The sequence below is a fragment of the Nasonia vitripennis genome (genome assembly GCF_009193385.2).
Source record: "Nasonia vitripennis strain AsymCx chromosome 2 unlocalized genomic scaffold, Nvit_psr_1.1 chr2_random0007, whole genome shotgun sequence".
Classification (NCBI taxonomy): Eukaryota; Metazoa; Arthropoda; class Insecta; order Hymenoptera; family Pteromalidae; genus Nasonia; species Nasonia vitripennis.
In genome coordinates, this window is record NW_022279614.1 from 2,169,631 (window position 1) to 2,189,334 (window position 19,704).

At 37.4% G+C, this 19,704-nt stretch overlaps 1 protein-coding gene across 2 annotated transcripts; it reads left to right on the forward strand.

Annotated features, from left to right (window-relative positions):
• Positions 1-16: 16 nt before the first annotated feature.
• Positions 17-2,937, forward strand: LOC116416498. Of its 2 annotated transcripts, none has more exons than XM_031925244.2 (2): positions 17-295; positions 390-2,937. In XM_031925244.2, the coding sequence occupies exons 1-2, from the start codon at positions 191-193 to the stop codon at positions 1,230-1,232; spliced, it is 948 nt and encodes a 315-aa protein (XP_031781104.1). In that variant the 5' UTR covers positions 17-190; the 3' UTR covers positions 1,233-2,937. The 2 variants fall into 2 exon arrangements, with proteins under 2 accessions (XP_031781104.1, XP_031781102.1); XM_031925242.2 differs by having other exon boundaries at positions 91-295; positions 371-2,937.
• Positions 2,938-19,704: the final 16,767 nt, after the last annotated feature.

Genomic DNA, 19,704 nt, shown 5'->3' on the forward strand with positions numbered 1-19,704 from the left:
GAACATGCTTACCTGTGCAGTGTACACGGAACATGCTTACGATGTGTGTACACTATGTATGAAATAGTACTCTCTATACCATATGTATATTTCTTAGGTTATGTGTAGCTGGTAAATCAAATTGTATACACACTTTGCTCAAAAGTTTAACTTGAATAAAAAAAAATTAAAACGATTTTTTACTTTAAAAATGTCAAGAAGGAAAGGAAAGGGGTATAAAAATTGGATGGATCCAACTTGCAAAAAACGAATTCCTAAATCTACAGAGTACTTGTATAAACATAAAATGTTAAAAGTAAGTAAGCTATAAACATTTTATTTACGAATTTAACATAAAACGTAGGTAAACTAAAATTTTCTAAACTTAAAGAACAATGTTTTATTTTCAGAGTTTACTTGAGAATAGCGAAATCAGTGAGGAAGAAAATCATGATTCATTACCTCATGATATACAATCTCCTGTTTCTCTGCCTGTTCAAAATCTAGATTATCATTCTGAAGACTTCACACATATTGGAGAGAATTGTTTTATTTACAGTGAAATGGAAAATAATAATAACGAAGATTGGATTAATGCTTTTACAAATAACAATAGTGTACAAAGTGAAATTTGTGAAGAAAGTGTACAAAGTGAAAGCTGTGAAGAAAATACAGTTTACGAAGAAGAAAACAACAAATCAATTACAAAACAATTTAAGAAAAATCAGTATTTAAACAAAAAATTGCAGAAAAAAACAAACGTCAGGTATGGTGAGATTATTTTAATGTGCATTATGCTAGGCGTACGTCATTCTCTTACTTGGACAGCCATGCTTGATATTTTTAATTTAATTAATAAATTATTTGACGAAGATGTCATACATTTAAGTAAATACAAATTGTTCAATTTCTTTCCTGAAAATAAAAAGTGGTTTAATTATCATATTTATTGTCCAGTATGTAAAATTTATATTGGAAATCGTTCACATTTTTCAAATACTATAGTTTGTCCTTCTTGTGAACATGTGATAGAAAATGTTAAGAAATCTCCGTATTTTTTAACACTGAATATAAAATCACAACTAAAACAACTATTGGATAATCCGATGATCAATAAACACCTTCAGTATAAGTATATTCGACAAAAACAAGACAGTAAGAATATTGAAGATGTGTATGACGGCGACTTGTATGAATATTTATCTTTACCTGGAATGTTTTACACGACAAATGGAATTTTTCATATATACTAAACACTGATGGGTGTCAAACTAGTGACTCGAGCAAAGTGAGTGCATGGCCAGTTTATCTAAAAATCAATGAGTTACCACCAAAAATAAGAGACAAACATATGATATTAGTAGGTTTATGGGTAAACGAGGAAAAACCGGTTTTGAATACTTTTTTGCAGCCTATAATTACAGAATTAAATGTCATCGCAACAGAAGGAATAGAATGGAAAATGGATGATGAAACAATAAAATCAAAATTTATAGCCTTATGCTGTTGTGTGGATTCTGTTTGCAGATGTTCTTTATTAAATATGAAGCAGTTTAATGGAATTTTTGGTTGTACATTTTGTTACCATCCAACAGAAAATGTCGAAGGAACTAGGAAATATCCAATAGATGAAAATGTACATCTGCTCCGAACTCATGATAAAATTGTTCAGGATATGATTTTAACGAGATCAGTGAATTCACAATCTGGACAGATTGAGACGCAAGAGGTTAATGGAGTAAAAGGACCATCCATATTATTAAATTTGGAGTATTTCAATTTAAGTGATGGAATGACTCCGGATAGCATGCATTGTGTATATCTAGGTGTGACAGAACAATACACAAATTTAATTTTAGGCCGATGTCATGAACCTTATTACGTAGGAGCACCAAATGATTTATCAGTCATTGATGCTCGCCTTCTGTCATTTAAATCTCCAAAAATAATTACAAGGACGTGTAGATCTTTGACTAACAGAAATTCATGGAAAGCCTCGGAATGGCGTTCTTGGTTACTTAATTACAGTCTTGTATCCTTACAGGGAATAATTCCAAACAAGTATTTAACGCACTTGTCAAAACTCGTAGCAGCAATAGAAATTTTAATAAGTGATTCTATCATACCTGAAAAATTAAGTGTTGCACAAAATTTATTAGTTGAATTTGTCGTCTACTTCCAAAGCTATTTTGGTAAAGAACAGATGACATACAATATTCATTTATTGCTGCACCTTACAAGAAGTGTAATTAATTTAGGACCTTTATATGTGCACGATGCATTTGCTTTTGAAAACGAAAATCGATTACTTTTACAGATGAAAACCAGTCCTACTGATATACCAGTTCAGATAGCAAAAAGATACATGTTCTACAGATCAATTCCTTCATTTTGCCAAAATTTCGAGATAGGAAATAGAGTTGTTGAATTTACTGAAGATTTTGAAAGTCGTCTGAAATATTATGTAAGAGTTGACAAAGCTATTTTAATTAATGGGACGAGTTATGAACTATCTGAAGAAGAACAACAACTGGGTTATAGTGGTATATGTTGCAGTTACAAAAAGCTCATTTACAAAGGAATTCGTTACACAACCAGTGCGTATGCACAAAATTTAAAAATTAATGATTCAATTATAGAAACAAAGACTGGTCATACAGGTATTATAAAGAAAATATGTTTTTTTTATGACGACAGTCAAAATAAAATAGTGGTTTTTTTTAATCCTATTATATTAAAAAAAAAAACCAATCTTTAATTTACGTCACATTAGTCACATTAAAGAATGTATAATTAAATATAACAAACTAGATGTATGTCAATTAGAAGATTTGAAGGGGCAGTGTATTTTAATGGCAGTAAATGCAAAAAATTACATTTGTAAAATAAAAAGAGGATGTCTCGGTGATTAATGATGTGTATATTTTAATAAATTATTTTTTACATGTTTTACAATAATTTTTTCTATCATATATATTCCCCACATTTTTCCTTCTCATTAATGAAAAAATCTAATTAATATTGAAAACGAATGCTTTTAAAATCAATTTTATATTTTACTCAGACATTTATAATTTAAATACAAATTTTGTGCAGCAATCGTTTATTCTTATTCATTAACGTTTCTTGTGATTAAAATCTATTTATGCATGTTGATATTCAATAATATTGGTTTTTCATTCATTTTTTTTTTCTATTATTATATGTTTAATTAAAAGTAGAACACATGCTAACTTCATTGATTTTTTAAAATAATTAATTCTTATAGTTTATATCTGTTTTTTATGGTTTTTTTCTGTTTTTTTAGGTTTAAATTCATTATTGTACGTTAATTTTATATTACAATTATATTATGCATGTACTGTTTTTCACTAATTATTATAGTTTATATCTGTTTATTGCAGTTATTTTTTGAGTTTTTTGTTAGTATTCTATTTTTTCTAGTTTTTCTTAGCTTTTTACTGTTTTTTTTTGTTTCAATTTTCCAAATTCGGTAAAAAAATAGCAGTTTTATACAACAAAAAACACATAATGAACACAAAATAGTAACATACAACAAGAAAAAACTAAAAAAAACTAAAAAAAACTGCACATTTTTCCGCCAGGGCATACCCGAAAGTTTCTTAAGACAAACAAAATGACGTTAGAACAGAAAAAGGTATTCACTGAAAATTGTCAATCCTTTTATGTAGAAGTTTGCGCACAGATGCACAAAAGATTTACGTTTGACAATCCCAGAGGAATACATTCTAAAGTTTTTCACCCAACAAATGCCTTGAGTGTAAACTGTCGTGTAGAATATCCTGATTTGAATCATGTTTTAAATGAATTCAAATGTATTGTAAATCACGATGACCAAATTTTGAAAAATAAAATTAATAGCGAGTGGATGAACTTGGTGCTGTATGAATTTTCGGAAGATGAAAGAAATAAACTTAACAAAATCAAAAATCCTCATGATTTTTGGTTTGCAATAAAATAATCACTAACACAAATAATGATTTACTTTTCGAAAATATTGCCACATTTTCTCTGCATGCATTATGCATTCCGAACTCAAATGCGTCACCTGAAAGAACATGGAGCAGACTGAAAAATTTAAAAACTGAAAAAAGAGCTTCTTTAGTTTTTTCCAGCATTCGAGGAGAATTGCTTGAAGCTCAGTGTGTTAAAGAAAAGGGCGGGGCAATAAAATTTGAGCCTCCAAAAGAAATGATCGATAGCATGCGAAAGCCTATTCGTACTTACAAAAGAAAAAGGGATAAAAAACAAATTCCTAATAATCAGACGTCCGAAACATATGGTGACAACATCATAGAGGAACATCAAATGTTCGAAGCTTTAGAAGCAAATGTTCGATACTTTCGCAAGTATGGCAGACTTAAAGATAATGATAACGATGATAATGATGACGATGGTATTGATGGTAGTGATTAGAAAATAAATTTTAATTATGACGACTTTAACGACGATGAATATTCCAACGAATGCGACAATCATATATCAAAGAAGAGACAGTTTGATACAGATTTCAACGTTAGTGATACCTTTGAAAATATGGATCTGTTCTTATTAGAAAATAAGACAGCTGATAGAGACTTTGATTTTTTTACTAAAGAAGTAAAGCATCATAGTCTTGATATAATTACTGAAAAACTAAAGCAGCAAAGTCTTGATATCGTTATCAAGGAAGAAAAACATCAAAGAATCGATACTTCAACAGAAAACATGATAATAGAGGATCATAATGCTGCTGTTGTCAATGAAGAACTTGATCAGATGAATGTCGATAAGAAACAAAAATTGAAATGTGTTTCTTTTCTAGAAGATGATTTTATCATCAATGGTCGCGAATTATCACCTTCTTGTCCTATTATGCAAAATGGATTAATGTTTAATTATTTCTTTTATAGAGATAAAATATCTGTAAATTTTGTAAATGGAATTGGCGATAATGATAATCGTAGCGTAATATACACTATTGGTCAGTATTCAAGTATTAAAGATCATCCAATACGAGACTATCGACCTCTTGAAAATATGGAACATCCATTATTTTTCAACAAAGATCATACATTTAAGATTTTCTCCGAAGAGTATCAAACATTATTCGTCAGCAATGACCAAAACAATTATATTGATGGAGATGCCATTGATGCGTTTTGTGTCATTAAAGAAAGAGAATGGAGAAACACAATTTATGTCCCCACTCAGATCACCAAGTTGCTTTTGGTTCCAAACGAAATTCAAAAACCAGATGATAATTGATTCATGTATTATCTTAATGGAAAATTTAAAGGTACTATACTTATGCCTTATGAGCATTGTAACCACTGGTGTTTGTTTGTGATTAATGTTAATAAAAAAACACTTACTATAATTTAAATTGCATTACTGAATGGAAATTACAACCATTTACCAAAAGGTGTCCACTTCAAAAAGATGGTTATAATTGTGGTGCATACGTCATGTATTATATGGATTGCATCGGCAAAGGTGGTAAAAAAGGTGAGAAATATGATAAAAATTTGTATCCTTTGCTGTACAGAATATACGTTGCACAGTTGCTGTTGTCTCGATCGGATGACATGAAAAATTTATGTCAATTATGCTTTTCGAACCGTTCTGATATACTTAATGAATTTCAATGCTGCAAATGCGCAGCAATGCAAATTTGCTGCGCAAATGTAAGCGATATACACACACAAGATATTACAAATCAAATTATCTTCCATATGAGTCAATAGACACTTGTATGCTTTGTGCAGATTAAACTGTACAATAATATATTCATAATATTTGTAAAGAGTCCTAGATATATTAAACGAAAATTGAAAGAGGCTCAATGAATAGAATATTGAAGCCACACATTGTGAGATATATTTATTCATGGAATTCTAAAATAAACTACTCTGATTTTCAGTATTAAGGGATAATGCTATAACACTAAATTTTTTAAGTAGTGTCATCCAAAATTTTGAAAATAAAAAAAAAACAAATGTTTATCATTTTAAAAACTCCCTTTGAATTAAGTAAATAAATATATATGAACGAAATTGTACTAATGTGCCTCGTATTTCACGTAGTTTCTTAATTTCAAGTCATATACTAAATTACAATAGAAAAATTCATATTTTCAAAAAAATTAATACGAAATTGAGAAATACAGTGAAATGACCGATAAACAGCCATGTAACTTCTCATAATTGTGATAAAAGTATAATTTTATCATTAATTATTTGAAAAGCACAACGGCTTATTTTAATTATTGGAATTCAAAATCAAAGCATTCATGAAGCCGCGCTTCGATATTAAGTGACGATGACTCATAATGATCCAAATTTCCAAACTTTTTGAATCGGCACTTAATATACTAGTACTTTCTAATCTTTATATTTGTAAAACTTAGAAATTTTTACTTAAAGAAATTATACTTTAAAAAATTTTTGTAACACATGCACGATTTTCGCGTTTTTTTGACCTAAAATTAGAGACAAAAGTAGTCGTTATCAGACTGGTGGGCGGAAAAATGCAGCAGCGGGCGCAAAAGTAATTCATTGGCAAATGTTCTAAATTCGCGTGAAATTCAAAAAGTGCAGTTGTAAACGCGAAAATCAGTACATGCCTTACAAAAAATATGGTGTGCACCAAGGGCTAAGCGGGCTTTTTATCTTCGTGTGGTTGCAGTACTCGTCTGCGGCTCGTAAACGCCATCGCCCGCAAACTCCACACTCGACCTAAAAAAGCCAACTTCACGCCCTTGGTACACAATATACTATTTTATTGATTTCCCGACAATTTGTTTTTAAATCAACTATAACAATGTTTAATCAAGTAAAGAAATTCGCTGAAATAAGTGATCCTTTTGTATCAAAATTGTTGTTTGTTGTAAATTTGTTAAGCTTTACTGTTGAAATATTTAGCTGACCAGGATGCGCATACATTCTAAAATATGTTACTATTTTTTTTAGAGATCAGAAAATGCAATGAATAAAAATGTAAGATTGTTGTTGTTTTTATTATTGACGTCGTTGAAGAGTTTAAGTGAATAATATTTAATTTGTTATGTAAATAGTAATAAGTACGTTATAGTAGAAGTTTTTACTTAACCCAAATTATATGCTTACAAGTATAACATTGATCTCATAGTCGTTAGTTAGAAAATTATTCGATCCATCTATAAACACTTATTACAACTTATGCGATTTTGTATTAATTAATAAATAGTTTGCAAGACGCGACCGCTGACGCTCGCGCTTCGTACTCGTTATCTATCGTTTGTGTTAAAATCTACTTCAAAAACAATTTTTGAGAATTTGTCCTTCGTTAAAGCGTTTCAAAAAAATATTTGTCACGGTGAAAAGTTGTGTTTTGAAAATATCTACAACTTTAACTGTTTTTCTATTACATAAAACTTTTTGAATAAAGTTTGCAAATGAAAAACCGAGTCTGTAGCGCCGTAGTGTTAAGTTTAATGAATCGTTCTACCGAAAGAAAAATTCGATCGGACTTTCTGTTTTTCTAGAAGTTTGGAAATACAAAATAGTTTTTTCTTTCAGACAACAACAAAAACTTGAACGAGTTGGTACCCAATGGTAAATAATTTATTATATATATACATATATATTGTATATATATGTGGGTGTGTGTGTGTGTGTGTTTGTCTGTTAAGTGATATTGATACACAGAAAAAGCTGATTATTTCGTAATGTACACAAAAGTTTGGTTTACTTCGCTTTTTAATCATAGATTATGTTTCTGATAGTACATACTTGTTGCACTGTATATGAGCAAATCCACGAGCGAGTGAAAACATTGATGGTCAAAATTGACCGCTGTGATAAAAAGTTATAAAGATTTTAAAAATAGGAAAAATCGCCAATTTTCGTAAAAAATCGTTGTGTTCTTTTTTTTAATACCTCGATTTTATTAAAGCACATTTTTGGATTGCGTCTCCAGACAAAAAGTGGCAATTTTCTGGTTTTCGCTAATTTTCCCCGTGTCAAATTCCCATAAGAGAATTTTAACTACTCCGAAAAAAGTTTGGCAAGCGATCGGCCATGCACGCACGCATTTTCTCATACCAGATAGCCCAAAGAATGAAAAAAAGTTGGTCTGATCGGTGTGTCCTCAATTTGAAATTTTCATCTTCCAACACCCGAGTTGTTTCCACTCGCTCGTGGATTTGCTCATCTGATATGTTTTCATGTATCAATAACAAAATAACACACTTGTATAATTCTATAATACTGATTTTATTGTATAAAGCTGATGTCGCTGATGATTAAAATGACAAAATTGGCTACAACAGAAGAGGTGAATAGACGTATATAAATTATATATAACTTTATATAACTATTTTATTTTTAATTGCTTCGCCCTTAAAAGGCCTCAAAATATAGTAAAGGCATTTCAAAACATAATAATTTTCTCAATAAAGAAATGTCTTCGATAGATTAATTGGAATAAAAACTATTGCTAATTTTTAGCTTCCTAAAACTATTGATTGTAATTTGCATATAGATTCTTACTATAAAGTATATACATCAATGAGGTATATACAAACACACACACACACACACTCAATAATTCTGCTTTGTAGCGGTCTTCTCTCACCACCTAACGGCCTGCTTTGTAGCGGCTTTCCCCAGATCTGCTGTCTTAGCGGTCATCTTTCCTGGGCCAAATTAATTGCGGCCTATCCTTCGATCTGTTTAAAACAGATCACTCTCACCATACGAAAGCTTGTTTCATCTCATGAATAGTGGGACTTGTGGCATAAGCAAAAATAAAAGCAAACGGAGCGGAAAGAAAATACTCTTACTAGAATTAATAAAACAGAAAAATCAACTCTTAGAGGTGTTAAGAATTGTTTACAAAAAGATTGACAAGCTTTCTTTCACACACGATTCTAATCAAAGAGAAACGGCACCATCAAATGACAGCCTGTTCAAATGCTCTGAATTTCAAATAAAAATAGGGACAAAATTTGACAAATTATATAATTTTGCAACGAGTGAATTGAATAAGAACAAATAGTATTCGATCAAGCGGTATTAAGGGTAAAATATTTATGAATTGTTTATAAAAAGAACAAGCATTTAACATAATTTTCTTTCCTTTTATTAACATATTCAAACACACAATATGGCATTTTCGGGAATTTTCAATCTAAATAAAAATAAGAGATCGCCCTCCAGAAGCACGGTACCGTCGCGCTATAATAGTTTAAATGGCCTTGATCCGGCAAACTTTATAAATAAACAGGATTCGCTGGTTCAAAAGATAATTTCGCGCCTAGATCCGGAAGATGCAGCAGAATTTATCCGTCGCACAGCTACATCTCGCCCCTCTTCGGTAACCGGTGCTTATCCGGATCATACACAATCGGAACCACCCACATCAAAACCAACGATAGAAACGGAATGGGATCAGTTCCCGCAAAAATATAAATCCGCGGCGAAAGAAAATTTTTCATTAAACCCACCACCGCTTACAAAAACTACTAAAAGCGAGCCGCAATTCACCACACCTATCATAACATCAAGTGCTATTAGATCTCCGAATTTGGCCAATACGCACACTACATCAGTACATCAGGGAAGTGCTTTTACATTTCCGAATACTAATACAATCACTCATATACCACAATAGTTTGCCACCTCAGCGCATAATACGGGCACCATACAGAAACATTTTACACACGGCATACCGCTCTCAAGTTACGAAATTCAGTCACCTTTCTTCCCTATTTCTAGTATTAAAAAAATACAACAGCCTCACACTACAGAAACAAACACGCTAAGTATTTCCACCCACAATCCATATACGGGTTGGCAAAATAATCAATTAAATAATCCACGACAGGCGACTTATATCCATCCTTAGTTACTTATTCGCAAAACAATCGCATATTAGACAATATGCGTCATGCAAGCACTCCCATACACACACAACATCATTCTATCTATTCTAGTCAAAATGTAGCTTTCACAACCGTCCCGACATACATCTATAATAATACGATTAATCGGCAAAGTTCAAACGAAAATAGGGATATAAAAATTACTTGGGATCACAACTTGACACAACTGTATTTATACACACCGGAATATTTATACCTCCCGAGTCACAGTTGAATAATAATAACGTAGTAACAGCAAACAGAAGTAGCCTTGAATCAAATTTTACACAATTAACTGATAATAGAAATTTTGAAGCGCATCAAATTCCGAACAACAATGTAAACTTTACACCCTTCAAAATGCAAGATAATTCTAACGAACAGAACATACATGATTTAAACAATTCACAATATATTGAAACACCCGTAAATAGATTAAAAAGTCCAGAACAAATTTCTCTTAACGCCCGTATAGATATTTATCAGCGTACAAGGGGTTTGACCCTTTCGCAAGCTTTAAACCTAATACCGAATTTTGATGGTTCCCCGGAGAAATGAAACATGTTCTGCATGGCAATTAGACAGGTACGTGCGAATTTTGGTCCTGACTCGGACAAATACATTTTTATGTCTTTGGCTAGTAAATTATCCGGAAAAGCCGCGGACAGCTTTGCGGCGCGTTTATTAAACTATAGCTCTATATACGATTTTCAGATCAGATCTAATTTTACAATATAGTAATATTGGTCTAGCGGATGAGATTATGAGTGATTTGAAATTGATCACTCAAATGCCGAGAGAAAAGGCCGGGGACTATGGTATTAGAACGGAAAAGTTGCTCAACAGACTCACTACGATCTACGAGTCTGCTCCCAGCATTGATGATAATGATCGCATGTACAGAAAAAGAACAGCAAATAGTGAAGCATTACAACACTTCACATTTAGCCTTAGGTCCCCTCTCGATCATCAAGTTCGCAGTGATCATCCCAAATCACTTGGCGAAGCTATTAGACTCGCTATAGAATATGAATACAAGCAAAGCGCGCGAATCAATAAATATCAAAACATGAATAACCAAAATGCGTCACACGCGCAATTAAATTTCTCCACTGCGAAACAAACCCAAAAGAGAAACGAGCCGACCAACGGTAATAAGGGTTCAAATACAAACGGAAAAGATAAGGAGGCGCTTTCTTTTACTTGTAATTATTGTGGGTCCAAGGATCATTTAAAACCTGCATGTGAAAAGTGGAAGAAAGAAAAAGGATTTTGCAACTATTGCGGCAGAATCGGGCATACTATAGACATTTGCCGTACCAAGGAATATCAGTTAAACAATGGTCGAAACAATAATTATATGGATACGTTCCAATACAGAACCTAGGACCAAACATATTATTCGGAAATTTTCTCGAAACAAACAAAAATAATATGCTTTACGGATACTGCTACAATACAGTCCACTGCCCTGTAAAGTTACCTGTACCACATGTTGAACTTATCGAATGTCTCACTTCTAGACATTCTAGCGGCCATGTGGTCGATGAGGATGATCACATTGACGCTTCTAATTATGTAAACATACGTACACTATTTTGCAACACTAAAGAACCCATTGACGTCGCTGTGAAAAATAGAATTTTAGCGGAAAATCCAGATTTAAGAGAAGAAAGGATAAATAAAGTCATGTCCATCATAGACACATGAGGTTGCACTGAGGAAGAGATAGAACATGTGCGTGATTTAACAAAAGATTTTTCGGGAGTGTTTGGCTTAGATGATGAACCTTTGCCAGCAACGAACGTACTTCAACATGTTATTAAACTAAAAACAGGGAAAGTTGTACATGCCAAGCGTTTCCGACTTCCGGTAAATTTAAGAAAACATTTAATACATGAGGTAGAAGAATTAAGAAACAACCAAATCGTGGAACCTTCGGACTCGGATTTTTGCAGTAATTTATGGATCGTTCCCAAAAAGCCAGACGCTAACGGTAACCAGAGATGGCGACTAGTTGTCGATTTATTGTAACCGTTTATTGTAACATGTGACGCAAGTGACTATGGGCTCGGGGCCGTCATAGGCCAAGGTAAAATTGGACAAGACCGACCATGCGCTTATGCTTCAAGACCACTCAAAGGCAGCGATCTCAGATATTCAACATATGACAAAGAACTTCTTGCCATAGTATTCGCGAAGGAACAGTTTAGACACTGGTTATATGGCCAAAAATTCACAGTGGTCACAGATCATGAACCACTCAAACATTTTCACAGCACGAAGAAAGTGGACTTACGTTTTAACAGGTTAAGAGCAGCTCTACGAGGCTACGATTTCGACATAATATACAGACCGGGACGTACCAATGTAAATGCAGACGCTCTTTCACGCAATCCCATCATACCTGAAGGCGAGAAAAATCCGGAATTACCGAGGGCTCAATTATATAAACTTGCCAGTGAGCAAGAATATGAGAATAGTGATCTCGACGAAAAATCACCACCTGCTAGACTATTTGTAATCAAGGCAACTGGTGAAAATATCATAACCAAATTACAAAAGAAAAAGAGACCTCATCCAGATTCCGAAAATTCACTAACCAACATCCCTCGTAAAAGAGACAAGGAAACTGAAATTTTATTCAAAAAAGGAGAAGTACTTGCGGTAAGAAATGAGGAGGATACTTTTTATTTATGCTTATTAACACATCATGTATATGATAAAGAACACTAGATTACAGGGATTGCATACCATTGTCCAGTGTTTTGACAAATGTAAGGGTGGCGAAATCAGGTAGAGATAAATACATTTTAGACCCAAAAGAAAAACAGCGTATTTAATCAATATTATATGAGCCAATACAAAAATTTGCCTTAAATGTTGAAGGTGCCCTACCTATCTCCAACAACACTTCCATTATTGTTCCTGCAAATATAGAAAACTATTCTCCAGACGATTTATTAGGCCCAAATGTCACAAGGGATCCTTGGGAAAGTTGTAGGAAGAAACGCAAGAAGACGAAAAAGATGCAGAATACTTCATTCCCATACTCTCCCAATGCACAAAAACTATTTGATCGTTATGCTTCAAAATCATCCGGACATAATCACACACTCACATGCAACAAGAACATAAGTGCCGAAAAATCAAAATCGTAACAAAACGAATCATCCACGCAAAATCCGGCTATTAAAACAAGAAAACCAATTAGACCGGCTTCACTACACAGGTCATTGCCAAATTTTGACGTAACCCCGGAGGATTTAGTTAGAGAAAATCAAAACATGCCGCCACTAGAAATTATTAGTCACAACGAAAATGAGACGCTGTTTAATAATATAACAAGTAATTTTCAGCCACCAATCCACTCCACACCTAAATCTCCGCCCGAAAAGTTGCAACAGAAAAAATCAAATGATATAACCACAACATGATAGCCCAAATAATTCACCCCCAAACCAAACGCTACCCGAAATAGCAATGAAGATGCACGCAAAATTGAGAGTGAACATCAAAGAAAAAGATCACAACGGTAAAAACGGCATACAAGTGGATATTTGGGAAACTGATTCACAGTCAAAATGTACAAACAATACTGACAAAGCAAAACCAGGCACACTGAATAACATCTCTCACGGGGAAGGGGTAATCACAACACACACATCGTGAGAGGTAACGCCAGAACAAAATAGCAAAAATGCTATAAGTAGTAACTCCTCGATCGAGGAAATTATAAACATTGCCAAGAAGGACATCAATGACGCGGAAAAACCAAACGTTGTGGATAGAAACTTGGACAATAATCCAACGTATAATAGCATGACTACCGTTAGTGGCTTTTTGGCAAATGAGGAATCGGAATGTGGAGTATCAGACACATCTTCGGAAAACTCGGAACCTCTTGGAATACCAGTATCCGTTTTTGAAGCATTCGACGACTTCGCATACGTCCCACGACAAGCCGAACGAGAACAAGTAGCAGAATCAACGACTCCAGATACCTCAGTCTTCTATCTTGGAAGATTCAGAGTATTCGCCTACGAAGATCACTGTGCAGACTCACATGCAAACCTTATACGTAGCGACGATATACCACCATATCCACCGGGCAATTGCTTATTCCATTCTATTATTAAAACAGCAAAATGAAATTACTCGGCTCTTGGTCTCAGAGCAAAATTAGCTCAATCACCTTTCTTACAGAATTGTGGTAGTCCTCAAGAAGCTTTGAAAAGCTTGGGAATTCAAACAAAATATATGTATACATTACCTGAACAACGTGACATTAACAGAACAACGAAACAATAGACTACTGGCATATCACTACAAACCAAACACACGACTATATACATTTACATTTAGTCGGCAGACATTTCACGCCATACATAAGGGCAGAATCTGATACATTACCGAACCTCGAAAATTCCGAACCTAAAGAATCCTATAACGCAAACAGTGGTAAGAGGCATCGGCATGAGGCGAGCAACAAACAAAATCCATTAGAACAAAATAATTCACAAACCTCTAGAATCCAGCATGCAGATAATAATGACACTACCATACCAAAATCATCCGACATAAGCGCAAGAGAGGCATTGATTGTCGAAAGAGGCAAAAATGCACTATTGAATCGATACCTTATAGTAAATACAAGACCACCAAGAGAAAAACCTCCTTGGTCAATACCAGAGAATCAAGTACCTGCGTTATTTACAAAACTGCAAGAAATTCCAGAACATCCATTTAAATACAAAGAAAATATAATCTTCTTGTTAACCACGGATATATTCCTGGAAACGGAAATCCTTGATGCTATGCTGGAAAGAGGATATATAAACGAAAATGTTCTAAGAAGCACCGAGAGAAATTTGGGATACGTTTTCATTACTGATTTCAAAGGCATGAAACTTTTCGGATTATTCATCAAAAGTCACATTAATGAGAAACTGCTCAAAGTGCATTTAAGAAAATATATTAAAAATCTAAGAACTGAAATCACAAAATCAAATATAAAATCTTTTGCACTTATTAGAGACCTAGGAATGCTAACTCTATCAGAGTGGGCGGATTTCATGAATCTTGTTGAGACAATCCTCAATGGCATACCAGCCATAGGAATAATCTATCTTAACACTTTACCGGTTCCTCCGGTGGCGGATAGATACAAACTAATTAAGGACTACCACGAAGCCGCTATCGCTGGACATAGAGGTATAAACAAAACTATTAGTAAAATCGCAAACGATTATTACTGGCGAAATATGAGACCAGACGTACGGCAATTTGTGTTGGGCTGCCCTCAATGCCAAACCAACAAACTTATACGGGTTAAAACAAGAATGCCTCTAAAAATAACGGACACACCATCCAAACCTTTTCAGAAAGTCTCAATGGATTTCTACGGTCCGTTGAAAAGTTACAATTATATTTTGACCGTGCAAGACTGGCTTACAAAGTATTGCATATTGATACCGGTGAGGAGAGCGACAACTGAAGAGGTTGCAAGAGCATTCACGGACAAAGTAATATGTTATTTTGGCCCGCCAGCAGCTATTTTAACGGATCAGGGCACACACTTCCAAAACAGACTCCTGGAGGAATTTGCGAGGCTATTCAAAATATATAAGTACTGCTCAACAGCCTATCACCCACAATCAAATAGCGGCATCGAGAGAATGCATCATACACTGACTGAATATTTAAAAAAATACATGGAGTCACAAACGGATTGGAGCAAGTGGCTTCCTATTTGCCAGCACGCATATAACTGTACGGAACACGAGGCATCGGATTTCACGCCGCACGAGTTAGTCTTCGGACAAAAACCACGAACACCATCAAGCTTCCAGCCGAGAGACGTTGACATGTCTGTAACTTACAACCAATACATTACCGATTTAATAAGCAATTTATCTCAATTACAAACCTTGGCGGCAATGAACTTAGTTCAGGCAAAATATAGATCTAAATATTACTATGATAAGAAACTTAATGTAAAACATTTTAGAGAAGGGGAACTAGTCTATATGCTTAAAGAACCGCAGAAGGGCAAGCACGACCGAGACTACGAAGGACCGTACGAAATCATCGGCATAAATTATAAAACGAAGAATGTCAAATTGAAAAACGGCGATGTAATCAAAGTAACGATCATGGATAAAATTAAGAGATGCACGGCACTCAAGGATCCACCGCCTTGCCGTCAAAGTATCTTACAACACACTTAGATAAACACATCGAATCACAGCAATGATTCAAGGTAACAGAATTGAAATAGAACACAATCTACAAGATCAATTATTGTGTATAATAAAACACTCAACGTCACATCATTTTGTCACTCGCATTTTACTAACACATTATTCAATTTATTAGTAAAACTATCACCTTATTAATTCCGCGCCCATAGGGCGCGCGGCAGTGCACGCAATTTTAAAATGTAAGCCACGTAATATCAGAATTGATTACTAAAATCATTTATCATGAATATAATGGAATATTCGTGAAGTATTAAGCCGGCTTTAAGACATTACAAACGCATCTTACAATGAATTTTGCGCAATAAAATATTTTGAAAATTGTTCATGAAAATATCAAGAATTATCGTACACAGGTAAATAATAAATTCATTGAAAGTTGCGTATATGATAAGAACATTCTCTGCGAAAATCAAAAGCCGTGACTCTACACAGTGTCCCGGACGAGCCATGGGCTCTCCGGTGGCATCTCCGATGGCGGCTGCTCGCGGCGCATGCAGCGCGGCGTCAGCAGACAGAGCCGGTGCCCGGAGTCTCCTCGGGCAGAAGTGCAGCGAATGCACTTCGACGGCGGAGCGGGCAGATCACAGGCGACCACCAAGTCGAGCGGAGCTCCAGTTTGAGGGAATAAAGCATCATAACCCTATTCCAGCTGCTCTCTCCATTCGCTCACAGAGCAGAACCTACCCACCATCTATCCGTAACACCTGGCATCCCAAGCGGGGCTCTGTCGCAGAGTCTACGAGACAGCGCAGAGAAGCAATCCAGCATACCGCAGATCATTTTGTTTTACGGACCGCCAACATCCCAGCGCGCGGAAATTAATTTTGCGGCCCCATCGCAGAGCGCTTCAAGCAGGGAGTTGGGACGACTGGACAAGCAAACAGCACATAATTAAGAAGCTTTCGCCAAGTGTAGATTAATTTAACACAGCATAATCGCCGAGGCTCGAGACAAATTCTCGAGCTCGAAAAAGAAAGAATTTTTTTTCGGCCGTCTGGATCTCGCATTCCCGGCTCCAGCAGTAAGGGAAATAAGCGACGGTCGAACACGCGGGAGCAGACGTTCCGCGAATTGGAGAAGCTCCCGGCTCACATACGCATCAAAGCCCTCCTGGGCCCACAAAGCCGACCTTCGGCCCTCAAAGCCAACCTGGGCCAACGAATAGCCATCGGCGCGGACCAGCCGCCGAATTACGCAGTTTAACACGGCAGCCACCGCGCGCAATTTAGTCGTCGGTGCGGACCAGCCACCGACGCGCGCGACTCATCGAGCAGTCCGGAGAAACGTCATCATGCGTGCGTTAGTCGTCGTCATCCTACTGTAAGTCTTTCTCGCTTTTATCTCGAGCAGCTTGGTTTTTCGGTAGTGCAGGGTAAATCCCGCAGAAGTCGCGAACCCGATCCGTAGTAATCTGAAACACGTCGCGGCTTCAGGATGGTACCGACCGGTGTACTCGGAGCGGCCAAGGCCGCGCTCGGCCTTGGCACGTGGAAGAAAGGGCATACGAGAGCGGTCGAAAGCGACCCGGAGCATTCCAGAGAGCAGGAAAAGCTCGCTTACCAAGGTCTTGAACAGTTCGGTAGAATGACGCCGCGTACGGGGAGAGCGTTCGTGAAAACCGCCAGTCAGTTAGTGCTGGATTCGGACGGTTCGGACACCGTTCAACGCGCGATGAGAATGACCGGTGACTGGCAAGCGGACCAAATGCGACTGCTAGCCGGTAACACAAAGTTATCGCAACCGCGCCCGATCGAAAAATTTCCGGGGAGGAGAGCCGCGATCTTTCGAAAGATAAAACCGCAAGCCCGGCCGCTTCAGTCGCGGGAGCACGGACGTTAGCCGAGGTAGAAAGGGAATCGCCGATTCTACAAGAACTAGACAAACTAGGCGACAAAATCGGCGAGCTTAAGTTGGACGCGGATACGCGTAACGGGGACGAAGCTTTCGGCCCGCTCGGAATACCCCTCGCCGCGAAGCAGCGGCTAAACATCGATAGCAAGTGTTTAGAGGGGATTAGAACATATCACGACATAAAAAGAGCAGTCTGGGGGGATCCGAACGAGCGCAGGAAGGTTTGAGAAAATCGCGCGTTTAGGAAGGAGCGTTACGAGGAGAAATACGTCGGCGCGAGCTCACAGAACCGGGTGATAAACCCAATGGCCAGAAGGCAACGGCCACCCGTCGACCCGGCGAATAGAATGCAGCAGTCAGCAGCACAGCCAGGGGACCCAAATCCGTCCAATAACGGCGGGCCGCACGACGGAATCGCGCAGCCGCGGGAGCTGACGGCGGCACGCCAGCCTGGCGTACGCGTGGCCTAAACCATCGCACCGGGAAAGAATCGCCCGAAACATAACCAGCGCGTAAAAAGCACCGTAGAGTCGTGCGTAAGTTCAAGCAGTTGTAGTGAGTTCAGCGATTCCGGTAGAAGTCGACGCTCCGAGCGAAGAGCATTTGTGGTCGAGAATATTGGTGTCGACCAGTCCACGGTAACGCTTAGTATAGATCAGCTGAAAACATTAATCGAGCAGGGCACGACGGGCAATGGAATCGAGCGTAGAAGCCATTCGAGCGTCAGCCGCGACAGTCGCCATGCGAGGACCAAGAGAACGGCGCATCCCGAGAAATCCGGGAAGCCGGGGCAAGTGTCACCGGCCCGTCCAAACCGAGCCATCAAGAAAACGAAATCGGGGGTCTCGCGGCGAGTGGACAGCCGCCTAACTCATGGCCCCCGCGCCCACGCATGCATCCGCAATCGGTCAAATTCAAGCCCTTGCAGACCAGCGCAGCGCTCCCCCCGTAGAAACGTAAACGCGGTAGAGCAAGTCCACTCGGACACGGAGTCCGAGTTCGAGCTCGACAGCGAGCCCGACGACGCGTCTGACCATGGCTCATTCGCCACACTTAGCGATGAGTCGAGTACCGAATTCAGCTACGAATCAGAATCCGAAGTAGATATCGGAGCCGGTTATATCTCAGCAAGTGAATCAGACGGCGACTCCGTTAGCAGGACGCTAGCAATTGTTTTCGAGACGGCGAGCGGATGGAAGGATGATTACTCCCAACAAAGAGGCACAAACACGTTAGACGTGCAAATCCCGCCGAGAATGAAAGGACGCGCAAATACGGATCGAAGCACGCAAGCTCGCCGAAAAAGGAGATACGAAGTCGCGGCGATAAGAGCTTACGGAACAGCGATGATAAAAGCCCGCGAAATAATCCGAATAATTACAAGGGTAGACGTAGTGGACGCGAGCCGACCCGACGAGAGCCACCGCGCCGCGAGCCATCGGATGGCGAGAAACGACGCCCGCCGGACCATGGATCAAATAAGAAACGTAACCGCGCGTCGGAAATGAGTCGGGCAGTAGACAGTAGATGAATCACCGCCTCACGAGCCGCCCATGGAACGAGTAACCGCGATTTGGTCTGAAAATAAGTCGTACGAGCCAAAAATGCCGTTCCATCAAGCGGCCGCCTTTGTCCCGTATTTCGACGGCGATCCCGATAACCTTAATCTATTTTGCAATGCGATCCGCGACGTCATGAGCTCGTACG